The sequence below is a fragment of the Canis aureus genome, chromosome 5 (genome assembly GCF_053574225.1).
Source record: "Canis aureus isolate CA01 chromosome 5, VMU_Caureus_v.1.0, whole genome shotgun sequence".
Lineage (NCBI taxonomy): Eukaryota > Metazoa > Chordata > Mammalia > Carnivora > Canidae > Canis > Canis aureus.
The window spans coordinates 72,672,697-72,691,669 of record NC_135615.1 but is presented as its reverse complement, the minus strand read 5'-3'; the positions used below and the strand labels follow the sequence as shown (position 1 = coordinate 72,691,669).

The following is an 18,973-nucleotide window of genomic DNA, read 5'->3' as shown; positions in this document are numbered from 1 at the left end:
CTCATGCGTTCTCTCACTCTTTTTTTTTTCTCTCTCTCAAATAAATAAAAATCTTTATTTTTTTAAAAGATTTTATTTATTTATTCATGAGACACAGAGAGAGAGAGAGAGAGAAAGGCAGAGACACAGGCAGAGGGAGAAGCATGCAAGGAGCCCGATGTGGGACTCGATCCCAGGTCTCCAGGATCACACCCCAGGCCGCAGGCGGCGCTAAACCACTGCGCCACTGGGGCTGCCCTAAATAAAAATCTTTAATAAAAAATTTAAAAATAAAAAAATAATATCTTTAAATTTTAAAAAGTCAATTATCAACTTTTATATGTAGTACAAAGCAGGACTTGGTTCAGTGGTGAACAATATGTACTTGGTCAGAATAATTTAAATACTGATTTCTGAGTTATCCAAAAGCTGAGATCAAACTATATTGGAAAAATGAGGGAAAGGAAAGCATGGATGGACATGTGCGAGTGGCTTAACAAAATTCTCATCTACCAGAAGTCAGTAGACAGAAATCAAAGAGTATCTGTTTCAGCGTATTACTTAGAAATATGGAGGAATATTATAGAAACAACCAAAATTGTTGAAAGTGAATGCCTATGAGCAGCAAACTAAATCCTTTTTGCCAAGCAAAAGTAGCGGCAGCTGCTAGGTATAAAGTGCTAGGCATTCTCCTAGATGACTGCTTTACAGTGATTCCATGGGACTCTCAGGATAACCCTATCGGTAAATAGTACCATACTCCACCAACACAAAAGTAAATAGAGTCTCAGAAAGCTTAAGTGACTTGTCCACGGCTACAAAGTTGGGAAGCGGCAGATCCAAGATCCAAATTCAGATCTGTCTGCCTGTAAAGTGTGTGCTCTTAATCACTGTCCTGTTTTGGCTCTCAGGGACATGGACTATGGGGTGTCCAACCCCACCTTACCTCCTCCACATCTTCATCCAATTGCTCATTAGGATCCACTTCTCTTACTAAGTCTTGTAATTTCTTCTTGGTCAATACCTACAGTTAATTGGGAGAAGATTGTTCAGCCAAGTATTAAGGAAACAGAACACCGTGTTACCCTCTAACGAAGAAATGCTGTCTATGTATTGGGTTTAGTTTCTACTTTCCAGAAGTTAACAGTGTGGCTGACCCAGTAGAATGCTATAAGACTATACTCTCATGACAGAAGTAGCCCAGGGAAAGGCAGAAAGAGCAGTGTGCAAGAGAGGCCAACATCTGTCAGTTTATTTCTGCCTCTTTTGCTCACTGTGCCTTACCTTCTATTTGCAATTTTCTGACCACAACTTGTACCGTGCCTCTGTTGCCTTTGGACATGCTCTTCCATCCTTCCTCCTATCTGCTCAGTCCATGGTGCCTTCTTTCTGCTTTTCCTAGCCCACCCAGGTAAAAGGAATCACTCCTTGGCCTCCACTGTATCCAGTGCACCCTTCTGTCACTGCCTATATTTATAAGCTTGCCTGTTTCTGACTCAATAGGCTGAAAGCTCCCTGAGGGCAGGGAACATTTGTTCATCTCTGTCTAATATTTGTGTGTGTACAACTATGATCTCTCTTTCATAAAGGAAATGTCATGTCACATACACTTGCCATTAAACAATATACATCAAAATGCTAATCATAGTTATTTTGGCTTGGCAGTAGAATTATGGGCTCTTTATTCTTCTGTATAAGTTTCTGTGATAAGCATGTATTATCTTGAAAATAAAGAACAAAATTTTTAGATGAATATTTGTTAATTATGTGTCAGATTTATCCATTCTAGTATTACCCCTTAGTGCAAGTCTTCATTCTATGTTTTGATTTACTGTGAAAGTTTTAGACTTTGTCTTCTCTCAGTCTGCCATGGTTCCTACGTTTCTTGTCCACATACTGCCAAGTTAGTCCTCCTAAGACATGACTTTTTTTTATTGTTACTCTTATTCCTCTATTAAATATTTGCAAAGACTGTCTAATGATCAAAAGTTTCAGAGGAGACTAACTAGTATCTGCCCAGTATATTCTCCCATGACCCTCCTATACGATTTTACCTCCCTCCTGTTCCAACAGACTCCACATTAAACACACGTTAGCTTCCTATCTGCCCAACCCTCCCTACTTATCTTTGCTAGTCCCTCCCACCATTTTCTTGAAATGTCTCTCCCTCCTATTCTATCCCGCCTACAAGGCCCAAGACAAGAGACTATACTTATTTCTTGCCTCTTGTGGCTCTGGAGGGCAGAATCAGAATCATGGGCAGAAAGGAGTGGGGGTGGGGTGCTGATTTTAGAACCAGTGTAGAAAGTTAATAATGGCAGCAGCTGGACGAACGAGAAGGAGAAAAGACTAGAAGCAATGGTATTTTTATTACAGGGATAATGAATAATGAATCCATTAGTTATTTTACTATTTTATTTAAGAATTATATAGCATATAAGAAGCATATATATATTTTTTCTATATACATATATAAAAACCTGTCATAGGCAATACGTTGTTTGTGTGTAACTGTATGTACATATACATACATACACATAAACACTGCAGAGTAAACACTGATCAATGTTGTACATGATCATTTGATAAAGAACTTTAGAAGTCCAAAGGGAAAAAAAAGGCTTTCTTTTCCAGCTGAGAGGAAGAGGTAGCATCTGAGATCAACAACTCTCAAAGCATTACTGGTTCAAATCACAGATAAGAGATGCCTAGGAGAGCGAAAAGGAAGAGATGATACCTGATTGTTCTCAGGGCTGAGACGCCCTCCTGTCCCAGGAGTGCCTGGTATCTTTACCACTGTAGTGCTATTGGCCATGGAGCCTTGTGGAGGGGTGCTGGCTGGTTCCGGTTTTATGGATGAGAAATTGGAGAGGTTGATTAGGGCTGAGGGGCCAAACTGGTTCATAATCTGCCGAGCTTTGGACTTCAGCTCATAGAGCTTATCAAGATCCTGTTTCTTTTTGGAGCTGTGAGGACCAAGGCCAATCAACTGTAGAAGGAAAACAAGAGAACTAGCTCCAGAAACACCTTTAATAAAGGATAAGGTGTGAAAGTAAAATTATAGAAGGTCTGTCAGACTGGAAGGGTCTCCAGGGTAGCTGGGACAGTCACCATTTGGTACCTGTACATTAAAAATGGAGGGAATGAAGAATGTTCATTGCTCTCACCTCATATTTAGAAACCATCTCTTCTCCAAAAGTGAAATGAAATAGTCCACAAAATTAAATAAGGAAGAAAGTAAATGAAACGAGAAATCTATGTACAAAAATAAACTAGAATGAGTAAGACATTTTTGAAGACTTTGTAAAAATAGAATACTTGGTTAGGTACTACATGCATTATTTTTGAACAGCAAATAATGTTAAATTCAAATAAGTCATGGCACAATAACATACTTAAAACCCAGTCACAAAACTTAAGAAAACAGATTAGTTCATTTTGGCACTTCAAAACATGCTTAAATCTATGTCAGGTCTATGTCTAATAAACACAATTTTTAGCAACCGTTAAAAGTAAGCTGTTCTTTGTCATCAAGAGCAAATTTTCTCTGAGTGTTAGCACTCTTTTAAGTACATGCAGAGTCCCTAGCCTGGAGTAGCCAATACTCCTAAATTTTAAAGCCATGAAGTGGACTCTGTGGACAGCAGCTTTGGTGTCATCAAGATCAGAAGCACATTTACTGAGTTCTGCCAACAGTGGCCTCAACGAGCTTACTTACAGCTATCTGAGTGTCTAGATCTTTAATTACATCAGCAACGGCTGTGAGCCCGGTGAAATGAGAGGCAGCCATTTTCAAAAGCTACCTGTAAATGAACAACTGGCATCAACCACCACCCTTGCCACAGGACTATTTCAGTTGCGTGGCCTGGCACAACTTCACTGACCAGGATCCTAGCAAACTGGATGTGGCAAAACACATCCTTGTTCTTGTCTCCTATTCATACTGGACAGTGAGGAAAACATCTCCATCTCTTTCACACACAACTTTTGAAATTAATGATGATTATAGTGATATAGATTCTCTTCCAATAAAACAATGTTCTATTGTTAGGAGTAAGCTAGCAGCATATGAAAACTTGCCAAAATGGTGAAACGAACCTGCAGGAATCATGGCAGTGGTTTTCAGAACTTGTTGAAGCTTAGCAACCTGAACGAATATATCTATACCCATCAACTCTTGCCCCCTATTGCTGAGTTCCTCCCCAGCAAACTAACTCTCTGAGAAATCACCTTTCCTGGTTTGCCCTTAATAAAAGCAACTAACTATGCACTGGTTAAGTGATCAACAGAAACTTGTCCAAGAGTCAGCTGAGGGGGACAGCAGAACATTGGGTCACCTGTTTGTTTTTTAACCATATGCTTTCTTTTTCCTTACCCATAAATGTTATTAATGGAAGAATCAGGATAGGGAAATATTGTTAACATGGTAATAATTCTGTAATGCTATAAAGCCAAACTATTTCCCCACAGCAAGCTATGAAAGAGCTTTATTAAAGATTATCAGTATGTTTACCATATTGAACATATTATACCTTTCAAATAACAGTCCCACAACCTTCAAGGGGCTTCCCAAATAGAACTGAGTATTGCTCAAAATAAGACTTTTTTTAAACAGGGATTTCCATATAATAGAGTTTCTATACTAAGACCTGTAGACAAAAAATAGCCTATCTTCTCAGCACCAAATATGAATAATCATTTATTAAATTAGGAATTAACCTGAGATGCCTGGGTGCCTCAGTGTATGAGTGTCTACCCTTGGCTCAGGGCCTGATCCTAAGACCCTGGGATCGAGTTCCACATCAGGCTACCTGTGGGAAGCCTGCTTCTCCCTCTGCCTGTGTCTCTGCCTCTCTCTCACTCTCTCATGAATAAATAAAATCTTTTAAAAAATAAAAATAAAAATTTAGGAATTAACCTTAAAGAATCGCTCCAATGGCTGGCTATTAAGGAAATACAACGAATCCGTGCAATGTAAGAAAAATCTGAGTTTCTCCCTCAGAAACTAGCACTTTACTACACTGTTTTGCTGAAGAGCGAACAACAATACTTCTGCATTTTCAGTAATTCTGTATAAGCGAGCTACTTCTTTCATTAAAACAAAACAAAACGTGGGATCCCTGGGTGGCGCAGCGGTTTGGCGCCTGCCTTTGACCCAGGGCGCGATCCTGGAGACCCGGGATCGAATCCCACGTCAGGCTCCCAGTGCATGGAGCCTGCTTCTCCCTCTGCCTGTGTCTCTGCCTCTCCCTCTCTCTCTCTCTCTCTGTGACTATCATAAATAAATAAAAATTAAAAATAAATAAATAAAACAAAACAAAACGAAACAGATAATAACCAGACACTCATTACCAGACTGACACTGCCCTTAGTTTCCTAGACCATTCCTTTATTGGGTTGGATTTAAAATACTACATTCATTTTTTTAAAAAGATTTATTTATTTATTCGTGATAGACATAGAGAGAGAGAGACAGAGAGGCAAAGACACAGGAGGAGGGAGAAGCAGGTTCCATGCCAGGAGCCTGACGTGGGACTCGATCCCAGGACTCCAGGATCGCGCCCTGGGCCAAAGGCAGGCGCTAAACCACTGGGCCACCCAGGGATCTCCTAAAATACTACATTCAGATGGGTGATGATTACATGGGCTTATGTCAAATACATCACACTGAATATTTAAGATCCGTGCATTTTACTGTATATAAATCATACCACAATTAAGGACGATAAATCAAATCTCCCACCCCTCACCGAAATAAGTAAAGGATTATACTCTCAGGTAATTATCCCAGAAAAATGAATACTTGTGCTCCCACGCAAACCTATATACTAATGTTCATTCCATTTAGCAGAGGGAAAATATAGATCATTGAATAAATTATGGTATATGAGTACATCTGGAAAACATCTGGTTCATGTTTAAAATTTAAATATTTGATCCACCTGGAATGAGAGGGGACTATATATTCCTCCCTTCATACTCTCCTCTATATTTGTTGGATCAAATATTTAAACCTTAAATATAAAATAATATGCTAGAATATAGGAGATTTTTTTAAAATTCTGAAATCTAAACCTCTCATTTTGTACAAAAACTAATTCAAAATGGATCATAGACTTTATTATTTTTTTAAAGATTTTATTTTATTTTTTAAAAATTTTTATTTATTTATGATAGTCACAGAGAGAGAGAGAGAGAGAGAGAGGCAGAGACACAGGCAGATGGAGAAACAGGCTCCATGCACCGGGAGCCCGATGTGGGATTCGATCCCAGGTCTCCAGGATCGCGCCCTGGGCCAAAGACAGGCGCCAAACCGCTGCGCCACCCAGGGATCCCATAGACTTTATTATTATTATTATTTTAAGATTCTGTTTATTTGAGAGAGAGGGAGAGAGATAGAGAGAGCACAAGCATGGGGGAGAGGGAGAAGCAAGTTCCCTGCTGAGCCAGGAACCTGATGTGGGGCTCGATTCCAGGACCCTGAGACCACAACCTGAGCCAAAAGCAGACACTTAATCAACTGAGCCATCAAGGCACCCCGGATCATAAACTTTATTTTTTTTAAATTTTTATTTATTTATGATAGTCACAGAGAGAGAGAGAGAGAGAGAGAGAGGCAGAGACATAGGCAGAGGGAGAAGCAGGCTCCATGCACCGGGAGCCCGATGTGGGATTTGATCCCGGGTCTCCAGGATCGCGCCCTGGGCCAAAGGCAGGCGCCAAACCACTGCGCTACCCAGGGATCCCCGGGATCATAAACTTTAAAGTAAAATGTACAACTAATAAAACTTTTAGAAAAAAACAGGAAAAAAATCTTTGGGCTCTAGCTAGGCAAGGTTCTTAGACTTGACACCAAATGCACAATCAATAAAAGGAAATGCTGGAAAATTGGCCCTCATCAAAATAAAAGTTTCTTCTGTGAAAGCCCCATGTGGAAAGGATAAAAAGACAAGATATAGACTATGAGAAAATATTTACAAAGTACATATCAAACAAAAGACTTGTAACCAGAATGCGTAAAGAACTCTCAAAACTCAACGGTTTTTTTTTTAAGTAATTCAGTCACAAAACGGAGAGAAGATACGAACAGACATTTCACCAAAGATACACAGATGGCAAATGAAGTACAGGAAAAGATGTTCAACATCTTCAGTTACTAAGGAAAGGGCAAATTAACCCTGCAATGAGGTGGCTCATCCGCCTAAGTGTCTGCATTAGGCTGGGGTCATGATCCCAGGGTTCTGGGATCAGGCCCAACATGGGGCTCCCTGCCTGCTTCTCCTCCTCCCTCTGCTTGTGCGCTCTCTCTAATAAATGAATAAATAAAATCTTTAAAAAAAAGATCTGCAGTGAGATAAAACCACACATCTATCAGTATGACTAAAATAAAAAATAGTGATAGCACCAATGTTGACAAGGATGAAGAGAAACTGGATCACTGGTACATTGCCAGTGGGAATGGAAACAGTATAGCCACTCTGTAAAAATAGTTTGCAGTTTCTTAAAAAATTTAAGTATGTACTATCACAGAGGAGCCAAAAGAGACATGAAGACAAATGGAAAAACTAAGATCTGAATAAATCATGGACTTCAGTTAATAATACCGAACCGATGATACTGAACCAATAATACTGAACCAATACATCAATATTGGTTCATTACTTGGAACAAATGTGCCCTACTAATGTAAGATGTTATTATGGAGAAACTCGGTGCAGAGTGTACAGAAACTGTATTATCTTTCCAATTTTTCTATAAAGCTAAAACTGTTCTAAGAAATAGTTCATTTTAAAAAGAAAAAGGGAGGGGGGCCCCAGTGGCTCAGCGGTTTAGCGCCGCCTTCAGCCTGGGGTGTGATCCTGGTGACCCGGGATCGAGTCCCATTTCGGGCTCCCTGCATGGAGCCCGCTTCTCCCTCTGCCTGTGTTTCTGCCTCTCTCTCCCTGTGTCTCTCATGAATAAATAAATAAAATATTAAAAATAAATAAATAAATAAATGAAAAAGGGAGGAGCATCTGGCTGGCTTAGTCAATAGGGCATGCAACTCTTTTTTTAAAGATTTATTTTAGAGAGAGGCAGATTAGTGAGGCTGTCAGGGACTGGGTGGCAGGGAACCAGATGTGGTTATAAAAGGGCAATAGGAGGACCTTTGTGATGGAATCATCATCTGTAATGATGGATTAAAGAATCTACAAAAAAAATACTCTGGTTTCTTTTCAGATTGAATAAATCTTTTGCCTTTTGCTAAAAAAAAATAATAATCTACAAAAATGACTAAATTGTATAGACTTAATCCATATACACCCACAAATGAATACAAGTAAAACTAGGTAAATCTGAGTAAGACTGGTGAATTATACCAATGTTGATATCCTGATTGTCACAGTAGACAACAATCTTTCAAAACGTTACCATTGGGGAAAACTGAGCAAAGTTCACAAGGGAATTCTCTGTATTATTTCTTTTTTTTTTTTTTTTAATTTTTTAAGGTATTTATTTATTTATTTATGATAGTCACAGAGAGAGAGAGAGGCAGAGACACAGGCAGAGGGAGAAGCAGGCTCCATGCACCGGGAGCCCGACGTGGGATTCGATCCCGGGTCCCCAGGATCGCGCCCCGGGCCAAAGGCAGGCGCCAAACCGCTGCGCCATCCAGGGATCCCTCTGTATTATTTCTTATTGACTGTGCATAGATCTACAATTGTCTCAACTTTTAAAAACAGGAAAAAATATTCTCAGCAGTAAATGAAAAGCACTTCTCACAGGCGCCTGGGTGTGTCAGTTAAGCTGCCAACTCTTGAGTTTCGCCCAGGTCATGAGCTCGGGATTGTGGGATCATGTCCTGCATCAGGCTCGTGGAGTCCATTTGGGATTCTCTTTCTCCTTCTTGCACGCCCTGACCCCTGCTCGTGTTCCCACTCACTTGGCCTCTTTCTCTCTCTCTAAATAAATCAAATCTTTAAAAAGAGAGAGAGAGAGACAGAGAGAGAGAAGCCCTCCTAAAGATGATGCAAAGCCCAGGAGCCATAAAAGACTGACATGTTCAATCATATAAAAAAAAATGCTTGAAAAATAAATAAATAGGGATGCCTGGGTGGCTCAGTGGTTGTGCATCTGCCTTCGGCATGGGTCATGATCCCGGAGTCCCCAGATTGAGTCCCACATCGGGCTCCCTGCATGGAGCCTGCTTCTCCCTCTGCCTATGTCTTTGCCACCACCCCTCCTTAATAAATAAATAAATCTTTTTAAAAAAGAAAAATGAAAAGAAAGAAAAACAAATTTTATATAAAAATTAAAATGTCTGCATGGCAACAAACATAATAAAGTTAAAGGACAAAAGACAAACTAGCAAAAATATATGGAATGTATCAAAGACAAAGGACTAATTTCTGTTACATATAAAAAATACCTAAACTTCAATAAGCACCCAAACACCCAAAGAAAAATTGCAAAACAAACCAAAAAAACAAACAAAAAACCCCAACAGTACAATAAATTAAAATAGTCCTTAAAGGTACGAAATAATCCTTATTCTCATTCATAATAAAAATACAAATTAGAACCATTCTTCCGGGCAGCCCTGGTGGCTCAGCAGTTTAGCACTGCCTTCAGCCCAGGGCCTGATCCCGGAGACCCAGGATCGAGTCCCGCATCGGGCTCCCTGCATAGAGTCTGCTTCTCCCTCTGCCTGTGTCTCTGCTTCTCTCTCTCTCTCTCTTTCTGTGTCTCTCATGAATAAATAAATAAAATCTTTAAAAAAAAAAAAATCTTCCTTTGGCAATGATGAAAAAGTTGTATACATATTGTTTGAAAGTTTTATAAAGAAATAGTCATTTCACACATTGTTGGACAGGAGGGGGAGGATATTAAATTTGTTGGTCTCTACAAACAGCTACTTGGCAGTACTACCATAATTAGAAAAGATGTATTAGGGTATCTAGGTGGCTCAGTCAGTTGAGTGTCTGATTCTTGATTTGGCTCATGTCATGATTCAAAGTCATGAGATCAAGCCCCAAGTTGGGCTCCATGCTGTGCATGGAGCCTGCTTAAGATTCTCTCCCTCAAAAAAAAAAAAAAAAAAAAAAAAAAATTCTCTCACTCTGGCATTCCCTCACCCTGCTCACACGTGTTCTCTCTTAAAAAAAAAAAAAAAAAAAAAAAAAAGCAAAACATATTGTTTTGATCCCATAGTTCCATCTTTATTTTTAAAGATTTTATTTATTTATTCATGAGAGACAGAAAGAGAGACAGAGAGAGAGGCAGAGACACAAGCAGGCTCCACGCAGGGAGCCTGATGTGGGACTCGATCCTGGGTCTCCAGGATCACGCCCTGGGATGAAGGCAGGCGCTAAACCGCTGAGCCACCCAGGCTGCCCCCATAGTTCCATCTTTAGCAATTTATATTATAGTTGGACTTTTTAAAAAATATTTTATTTATTCATGAGAGAATAACACACACACACAGCGGCAGAGACACAGGCAGAGAGAGGGAGAAGCAGGCTCCACGCAGGGAGCCTGACGTGGGACTTGATCCTGGGTCTCCAAGATCACGACTTGGACTGAAGGCAGCGCTAAACTGCTGAGCCACCCGGGGCTGTCCTATAGTTGGGCTTCTATGTAAAGGTTTCAATTAGCAATAATCGGCCTCCGATAAACGTCATTGGCTATGATACTTCCACTGTGCCAAGCTTGGACTTCTATGTAAACAGAATACTATACATGTGAGGAATATCAACCTAAATGTCCATCAAACGTGATGTAGCTGGGGATCCCTGGGTGGCGCAGCGGTTTGGTGCCTGCCTTTGGCCCAGGGCGCGATCCTGGAGATCTGGGATCGAATCCCACGTCGGGCTCCCGGTGCATGGAGCCTGCTTCTCCCTCTAACTCTCTCTCTCTGTGTGACTATCATAAATTTTTAAAAATTAAAAAAAAAAAGTGATGTAGCTAAATAGGGGTGCCTGCGTGGCTCAGTCACTTAAGCGTCTGCCTCTGGCTTAGGTCATGATCCTGGAGTTCTGGGCTCAGAGGGGACTCTGATTCTACCTCTTCCTCTGCCCCTCTCCCCATTCGTGTTCTCAGGCTCACTCATTCACACTCTCAAATAAATAAATAAAATCTTTAAAAAAAAACTGATCTAGTTAAATAAATTAAGGTATAACCACATAGTGAAATATATTGAAAAGTGTAAGACTCATGGAAATATTAAGCTGAATGAAAGAATCCAGGACTGCCTGGCTGGCTCAGTCAGAAGAGCACACGACTCTTGATCTCGGTCGTGAGTTCAAGCCCCATGTTGGGTGTAGAGTTACTTAAATAAAATTTTAAAAATTAAAAAAAATAATAAATGAAAGAATTCAGTCAAAAAGACCACATGTTAAAAAAAAAAGGACCACATGTATGATTCCATTTATATGAAATGTCCAGAATAGACAAATCTACACACACAGAAAGTAGATTAGTGGTTGCCAGGGCGGAGGGGGGTAGGAGAGGGATAGGGATTGACTGCTGATAATAGAGGATTTTAGGGGGGATAAAAATAATCTGAAATTAGATTATGATGATAACTGCACAACCCTGAATATCCAAAAATGCCACTGAACCGTACATCTGATAATTGTGAATTGTATGATATGTGAATAGCATCTCAATAAAACTGCTTTGGAAAAACAAGGAAGCTCATGAAGTGACCTTTAAGATACACTGTTCATTGAAAATGCAAGGTATAGGGATCCCTGGGTGGCGCAGCGGTTTAGCGCCTGCCTTTGGACCAGGGTGCGATCCTGGAGACCCGGGATCAAATCCCACGTCAAGCTCCCGGCATGGAGCCTGCTTCTCCCTCTGCCTATGTCTCTGACTCTCTCTCTCTCTCTGTGACTATCATAAATAAATAAATAAATAAATAAATAAATAAATAAATAAGAAAATGCAAGGTATGGAAGAGTATAATTTGTTGTCATTTATTAAAAGACAAAAAAAGACATATAATTGTAAATGCATAAATTATTCCTGGAAAGATACATAAACTGATAACAGCAATTATCTTGGTGGGGAGGGGAACGGTAGTATCTGGGTGGCCTATGAGACCAAAGGGGAATATTTACTTTTCATTATACACCTCAAATTCTGCATATGTTATCTATGAAAAAAGAATTAGCATACTATTGGATTTGTTTCCTCTGAAAAAATAGGTAATTCTGACAACTGTTTTTAAAAATATAACAAAAAATCGGGGCGCCTGGATGGCTCAGTTAGTCGAGTGATCGACTCTTCATTTCAGCTCAGGTTATGATTTCAGGGTCAAGGGATCACACTCTGTTGGGCTCCGTGCTCAGCAGGGAGTCTGTTTGAGATTCTCTCTCCCGTCCCTCTGCCTTTCCCCTACATTGCACATGTCTAAGATTAAAAAAAAAAATCTTAAAAATAACAAAAAAATATATCAGTAACAACAAAAATGAACATTGATTTATATCTCACACCTTATACAAAAACAAACTCAAAAGTGATCACAGACTTAAAAATAGAAAACTATAAAACTTTTACAAGAAAGCACAGGGAAGGGATGCCTGGGTGGCTCAGCGGTTTGAGTGTCTGCCTTTGGCTCAGGGTGTGGTCCCAGAGTCTCAGGATCGAGTCCCACCCACATCAGGTTCCTTGCATGGAGCCTGCTTCTCCCTCTGCCTGTCTCTCTCTCTCTCTCTCTCATGAATAAATGAATAAAATATTTTTTTTTGAATAAAATCTTTTAAAAAGACAAAAGACTAAGTCTTTTGACTTAGTCATATGTCAAATGACTTTATGACTTATGACTTTAGTCATAGACTAAAAGAAAATATTTACAAATTACATATCTGACAAACAACTTGTATCCAGGATATGTAAAGAACTCTCAAAATTAAACAATAAGAAAACAAACAGCCCAATTAAAAAATGGGCAAAAATTCTGAACAGATCCCTCACCTAAGAAGATATACAGATGGCAAATAAACACATGAAAAGATACTCAATATCATTAGTCATCTGGGAAATGCAATTAGGCAAATGAGTAACCACTAAATACTATTAGAATAATAAAATTTTTGTTAAATAGACAAGTGCTGGAGAAGTAATTGAATAACTGAAAACGTCATATATTTCTGTGTGAATGTAAAATGGTACAATCTCTTTGGAAAACTTTGGAAGTTTTTTTTTTTTTTTCTCGAGATCTTATATATTTATCTGAGAGACAGGGAGAAAGAGTGACATACCACAAGTGGGGTAGAGGGGCAAAGGGAGAAGCTGACTCCCTGACAAGCAGAGAGCCTGACTCAGGGCTGGATCTTAGGACCTGGGGATCATGACCTGAGTGGAAGGCAGATGCCTGACCAACTGAGCTATCTAAGCACCCCGGTTTGGCAGTTTTTCTTTTTCCTTTTTTTTTTTTTTTTTTTTAAGATTTTATTCATCCATTCATGAGAGACACAGAGAAAGAGAGAGGCAGAGACATAGGCAGAGGGAGAGGGAGAAGCAGGCTCCACGCAGGGAGCCCAATGTGGGACTTGATCCCGGGACTCCAGGACCAAGCCCTGGGCTGAAGGCAGACGCTCAACCACTGAGCCACCCAGGCATCCCGGCAGTTTCTTATAAAGTTAAATATATAGGGTTGCCTGGGTGGCTTAAGCGTCCTGCCTTCAGCTCAGGTCATGATCCCAGGACCTTGGGGATCAAGCCTCACATCGGGCTCCTTGCTCAGTGGGGAGCCTGCTTCTTCCTCCCCTTCTGCCTGCCTCTCCCCCTCCTTGTGCTCTGTCAAATAAATAAAATCTTTAAAAAAATGTTAAATATATACTTATATGATCCAGTAATCCCACTCTTTGGTATTTACCCTAAAGAAATAAAAACTTATATTCAACAAAAATTGGTATGTGAATGTTTATAGCAACATTATTTATAACTGTCAAAAGCTGGAAACAATCCAGTATCCTTCAATGGGTGAACTATGACTATATATCCATACAATGGAATACTACTTAGCAATAGTAAGAACTACTGATATGTGCAACAACATGGATAATCTCAAATGCATATGCTAAGTGGAAGAGGCAAGACTCAAAAGGCTACTAACTGTATGATTCCATTTATATGACACTCTGGAAAAGGCAAAACTATATGGATGGAGAGAACAGATTAGTAGTTGCCAGTGGCTTGGGGTAGGCTAGGATTGGACTACAAAGGAGCAGCATAAAGGAAATTTTGGGGGTGGTGGAACTTTTAGGTAAGAGTGTTATGGTGCTTATGTGACAGTATGCATTTGTCACAACTCATAGAACTGTACCCTCATAAGGGTGGATTTTTGGTACGGAAATTTAAAAATAAAACATCACAACAATTCTGAAATGGTCAGTGCCTCCACTTCCAAATTACCTGTTTACTGACAACTTTCATCAAGTCAAATTATGGATGATGCTGACCAAGCACAATGGAATGAAGTGACTGTAAATAACCTGAATTCTATTATGTAATATACCATGGTTGCCTTTGGGCTACTCAAATTTCTAATGCTCACTTACTTGGAATGCCAAGAAATAGGGAAGTAGTACAGTGTAAAAACAAAGACATTAACTGTGGGACAGTTAACAATTATAATAGTAAATTAGCATTTACTATGTGGAAATCACACGCTATGGGATTTACAAAATAAGTCCAGAAAGTCCATGCCCCAGTTATCAAGAGTAAAAATTATTTAGTAATTTTATCAAAACAAGATTATGTGGCTGGGAGTTCAATTAAATACTGGGTCTAGGGATCCCTGGGTGGCGCAGCGGTTTGGCGCCTGCCTTTGGCCCAGGGAGCGATCCTGGAGACCCGGGATTGAATCCCACATCGGGCTCCTGGTGCATGGAGCCTGCTTCTCCCTCTGCCTGTGTCTCTGCCTCTCTCTCTCTCTCTCTCTGTGACTATCATAAAAAACAAACAAACAAACAAACAAACAAATAAATAAATAAATACTGGGTCTATCCACCCTCCCCTTTACCAGCTGCATTTAAACTATGGTTGACAGGCTCAGGACAACAAGCCCTAACTGCTTTTCCTTCTAACAGCTTGTACCTCAAACAAAAACCGAGTTATAACTCTATTACTGTATAAAGAGGATCTGATTTTTCAGAGGGTAAGAGATGTGGGGATGGCTTGTATTAGTTATAAGACCATACCTTTTAGAGACATCTGTTCCATTAACAGATTTTTTTTTTAAGATTTTATTTCTAAGTTTACACCCAATATTGGGGGCTTGAACTTAAAATCTTGAGATCAAAAATTGCATGCTCCTCCATCTGAGCCAGCCAAGCACCCTACAGATTCCCTCCCTTTAAAATATATATATTTTTTTAAGTGAAGAGAGTAAGGGAGTAGAAGACCAGATTGTCTTTAAAACCCTTTAACTTCTGAAATGTTTAGGAGTTATTTAAACAAATGCTGGGGTGAAGGAGACTACCAGGATGATAGCATAAAAGCCCTATCATTGTGGTGACTGACTTAACTTAATGACTGGGTTTTCTACCTGTTTCTCTCCTCACTGCTTCTAGATGTATCTAAATGAACTCCTATTTCCCAGCCTAAAAAAAAAAAAAAAAATCAACTAATTGCATTCTGTAAGACTTGAGAGCAACAGAAACATGGAATTTTTTTCCCACTAGTTCTTTGACTAGTTTGGTCCCATTTAGGTAGTTTTGATTTAACAGAAAGGCAGTAGAGTGATCAAGGGCATGGACTCTGGTGGCAGTGTCTGGGTTCAAGTACCAACTCTGCCACTTATTAATTAGCTTTATGTCCCTGAGCAAGTTATCTAATCTCTTTATGCCTAAATAATTTCCTCATTTGAAAAATTTAGTCATAAAGTATATCTCATGGGATTATTGTGACAATATATTGAGATTCTGTATATAAAGCACCTTGAAGAGTGCCCGGCACATGGAAAGTACAAATAAATGTTTGCTAATATTATATAATATACATGCTCTTCTTTTCTAGATCTTAGTTCTAAAAAATCAGCATATTAAAACTAAAAGGTTTTCCCATTGTAGTATGTGATGTGGCCTCCTATAACCATTTTTTTGACTATAGACATTAAAAAAAAAAACAACAGTGACTAAAAAATAAAATGGTAGTGGTAAATAGTCAACAAGAGGCTGATGAGGGGTACTATGGCATAGGGAAGACTGAAGTCAAGAGGGTTGGGTATCATCCTACTTCTGCCACTGTGTTATGTAAGCTTCCTTTGACCAGAGTTTCTACATCTATAATTGAGTAGGATCAGACAAATTTTAAAATCCCTTCTGGCTTTAAGAATTAATGTAAGATTTTCAGATTAAGTTCATATGTACCAATTTCAGTTTGTCTTCTGCACCCAGCGCACCTGTACTGCACGTACAGTACAATCTAAACACTGCTGGAATCTTATCTCCAAAGTATCTGGGGGCTTTCCATGAAGACTGCAGGTCAAAAGTAATATGTTCTATATTCATATCTGCTCTAACAATGATTTTCTGATCAGGTCCTTTGAAATACTATTATAATAACTCAATGCTAGAGCCACAAATGAGTGAAATAAGTACATTTTGCAAATGTAAATGAGGATATTAACTCAGGAATAAGTTACCATTAATTAAACCATCAAGTACTTTGAAATGGTGGCATGGGCATGCTTTACTTCATAATTTGGTGTAAGTTTTTATCACTTGCATACAGTAGAGGCATTTGCAAATAGTCTAACCCTTTGGGAGAAAACAATAGTTTCAGCTAAGTTAGCCCAATTTCCCTGATCATCTACTTCATGTTACAATTAATTGTAAAGTTAATCCAACTTAAGTTCTTGTTCTTCAATTTGGTCTTTCTTGGCCTCTTCAATTTAAAATTAAATATATCTTACTCTATTGTGAAAAAAGCTCTATTCAGGTCCCATTTTTCTATCTTGACTGCCTTATGCTTATTTAAAAACACAGTAATTTAGTTCTCCTCAAATACTACACTAGACAAGGACCCTAACAAGTTATAGTACTTGACATTAAGAGACATCTTAAAGAGGAGGAGAGTGCTTTCATTCAATGATATGTTCTGTATAACTCTTATTTCTATTTTGTTGATGGGCAAACTGATATATGGAGAAGAATTCAATTAGAAAAGTTGAAAAAAAGTTAGTCAAACACATAACTGGGTTTGACTGGGGCTGGGTCACTTAGTACCATGTGTTTTCAGGCAGGGTGACTTAATCTCTCGGAATCAATTTCCGTATCTGTATGATGGGACTCCCAACATCTAACCCGTGGGGCTGTGATAATTAAATGATACAACATTTGGAAGTGCTTATGATGGTGCCTAATTGGTCTGAGTAGGTTTCAGTAAAAGATATTATTGAAGGGAAGTGACTGGCCCAAGTATCCCTGACATTTTTACCTAAAAGCAGCCACCTCCAGTAAATGCTTATACTAAAAATACAGGATACAACTTACTTAACTTCAACTTTCCAAACAGCTTACTGTATTTCTTTGGGTGGACGGATGGGTTTAAAGGTTCTCTCAACTGGTTAAGTGAGATTCATGGTATCGAGGTCAATATAGTGACAAGCCTCAAAGTACTCAATTTGTAAAAATTTCCCTCTTGAGTCTGACGTTAAAGCAAAGATTCCAGAAGCATGTTTTCAAGGATATTAGCCAAGGTTCTCCTACTTCCTGGGCACAGCAGGGTACTATTATCAAAATTATGATCTAATCAATCATTGCCTCACCTCCATCCTGTGCCTTCTTTGGACCTTAGCCTCTTTACATATAAAACAGGAGTTTAAAAAAGATTATCTTTCTGGGCCATCCTGTCCTCCCGTCTAACATTCTTTGGTTTGATATGCAGAGATCTGTGCTCCATCAGGGTCGAGTGGAATGGTATTTAAAGCACTTATCGAGCATAGAACTGAGTTCAAACGGCTTCGACTTCACATCAGAGCTTCGTTAAGAATGAAGCAGAAAACGGAGATGCTTGCATGTGGGCTTTCCTAGATAAAGTATCTGACACAAGAAAAGCCTGCCAAACGCCGAGCAGGCAGCGCGAAGGAAGGGTCTTCTTCCCCTGAATACATCCTTTACCACTCAGGATTCAGAGAATGTGATGGGGAAAGAAAAAAAAAAAAAGAAAAGAAAAAAGAAAAAAGAAAAAAACGGATCCCTAGATCTTTTCCAAACTCTCTCCCTTTCCCTTGGAGGCTGATCTCCTCGCAGCCATGACCCCTTACACTCCCCGCTTTGGGGGAGCTCGGGTCCTCACTGCCCGGTTCCCTCAGGTACTTCGGAGTCTCCAAGCCCTGATCCCGTCCCCAGAGAAGCCCATCTTCACTGCCCGCTGCGGTTCCTTCCAAACCCAAGTGTTCTCTGAGTCCTCGCTGCCCTGTTTCTGAATCCTTAGGAGCGTGGATCTTCACTGTCCCGCTTCTGTCTCTTAGGAGCCCAAGTCCTCGCGGCTCCGCTCTTACCCTTCGGAAGCCCGTGTCTTCACGCCCCTTTCCGTTCCGACCCTCTCCTCTCGAGGAGCACGGGTCCTCACAATCCTGTCCCTCGCACCCCGCTTTCCATCAGGTGCCGGGGAACTCACATCCATCCCCGTTCCCTAAGTCCCGTCTCCAGCCCGGGTCCCCACAGCCGCGTCTTCTCCGAGCCCCGAGCCCCTTAGTCCCGTCCCAACAGCCTGATTCCTCGCACAACCCGGTCTCCTCCACAACCTGGTTCTTCAAACACTGACCCACTGTGGGTCTGGGTCCTGACTCCCTCCTCCCGCTCTTCTTCCTCAACTGCCAGGGCCCAAGACTCACAGGCAGCAGCGTCTATCTCCCCATGATATGCGGAGACTGCCCCAGTGAAGCGTTCGTCTCAGCAGCCGGTCCGACTGCTCGGCCCTCCCCGAGTACTTCCGGCACCGCTCCCCGCCTCCAACCCGGAAACGCGCGGCTCTTCCGGCCGGCGGGCGCGCGCCTGGC

The 18,973-nt window shown here is 40.3% G+C and overlaps 1 protein-coding gene and 1 pseudogene across 2 annotated transcripts in view; both read right to left on the bottom strand.

Annotated features, from left to right (window-relative positions):
- The window catches only part of TAF12 (TATA-box binding protein associated factor 12), a 33,108-nt gene extending 14,140 nt beyond the window's left edge, over positions 1-18,968 (bottom strand). Inside the window, exons 1-4 of one of the 2 annotated variants that reach the window (XM_077898866.1) lie at positions 18,809-18,929; positions 3,698-3,782; positions 2,717-2,968; positions 926-1,003 (exon numbers count right to left, since the gene is read on the bottom strand). In XM_077898866.1, the coding sequence (XP_077754992.1) occupies positions 926-1,003; positions 2,717-2,968; positions 3,698-3,769 (402 nt within the window). In that variant the 5' untranslated portion in view covers positions 3,770-3,782; positions 18,809-18,929. Of the gene's footprint in view, positions 1-925; positions 1,004-2,716; positions 2,969-3,697; positions 3,783-18,808 lie in introns of both variants that reach the window. The other variant, XM_077898867.1, reaches the window with a different exon arrangement.
- LOC144315046 (U4 spliceosomal RNA) lies at positions 10,563-10,669 on the bottom strand (annotated as a pseudogene).
- Positions 18,969-18,973: the final 5 nt, after the last annotated feature.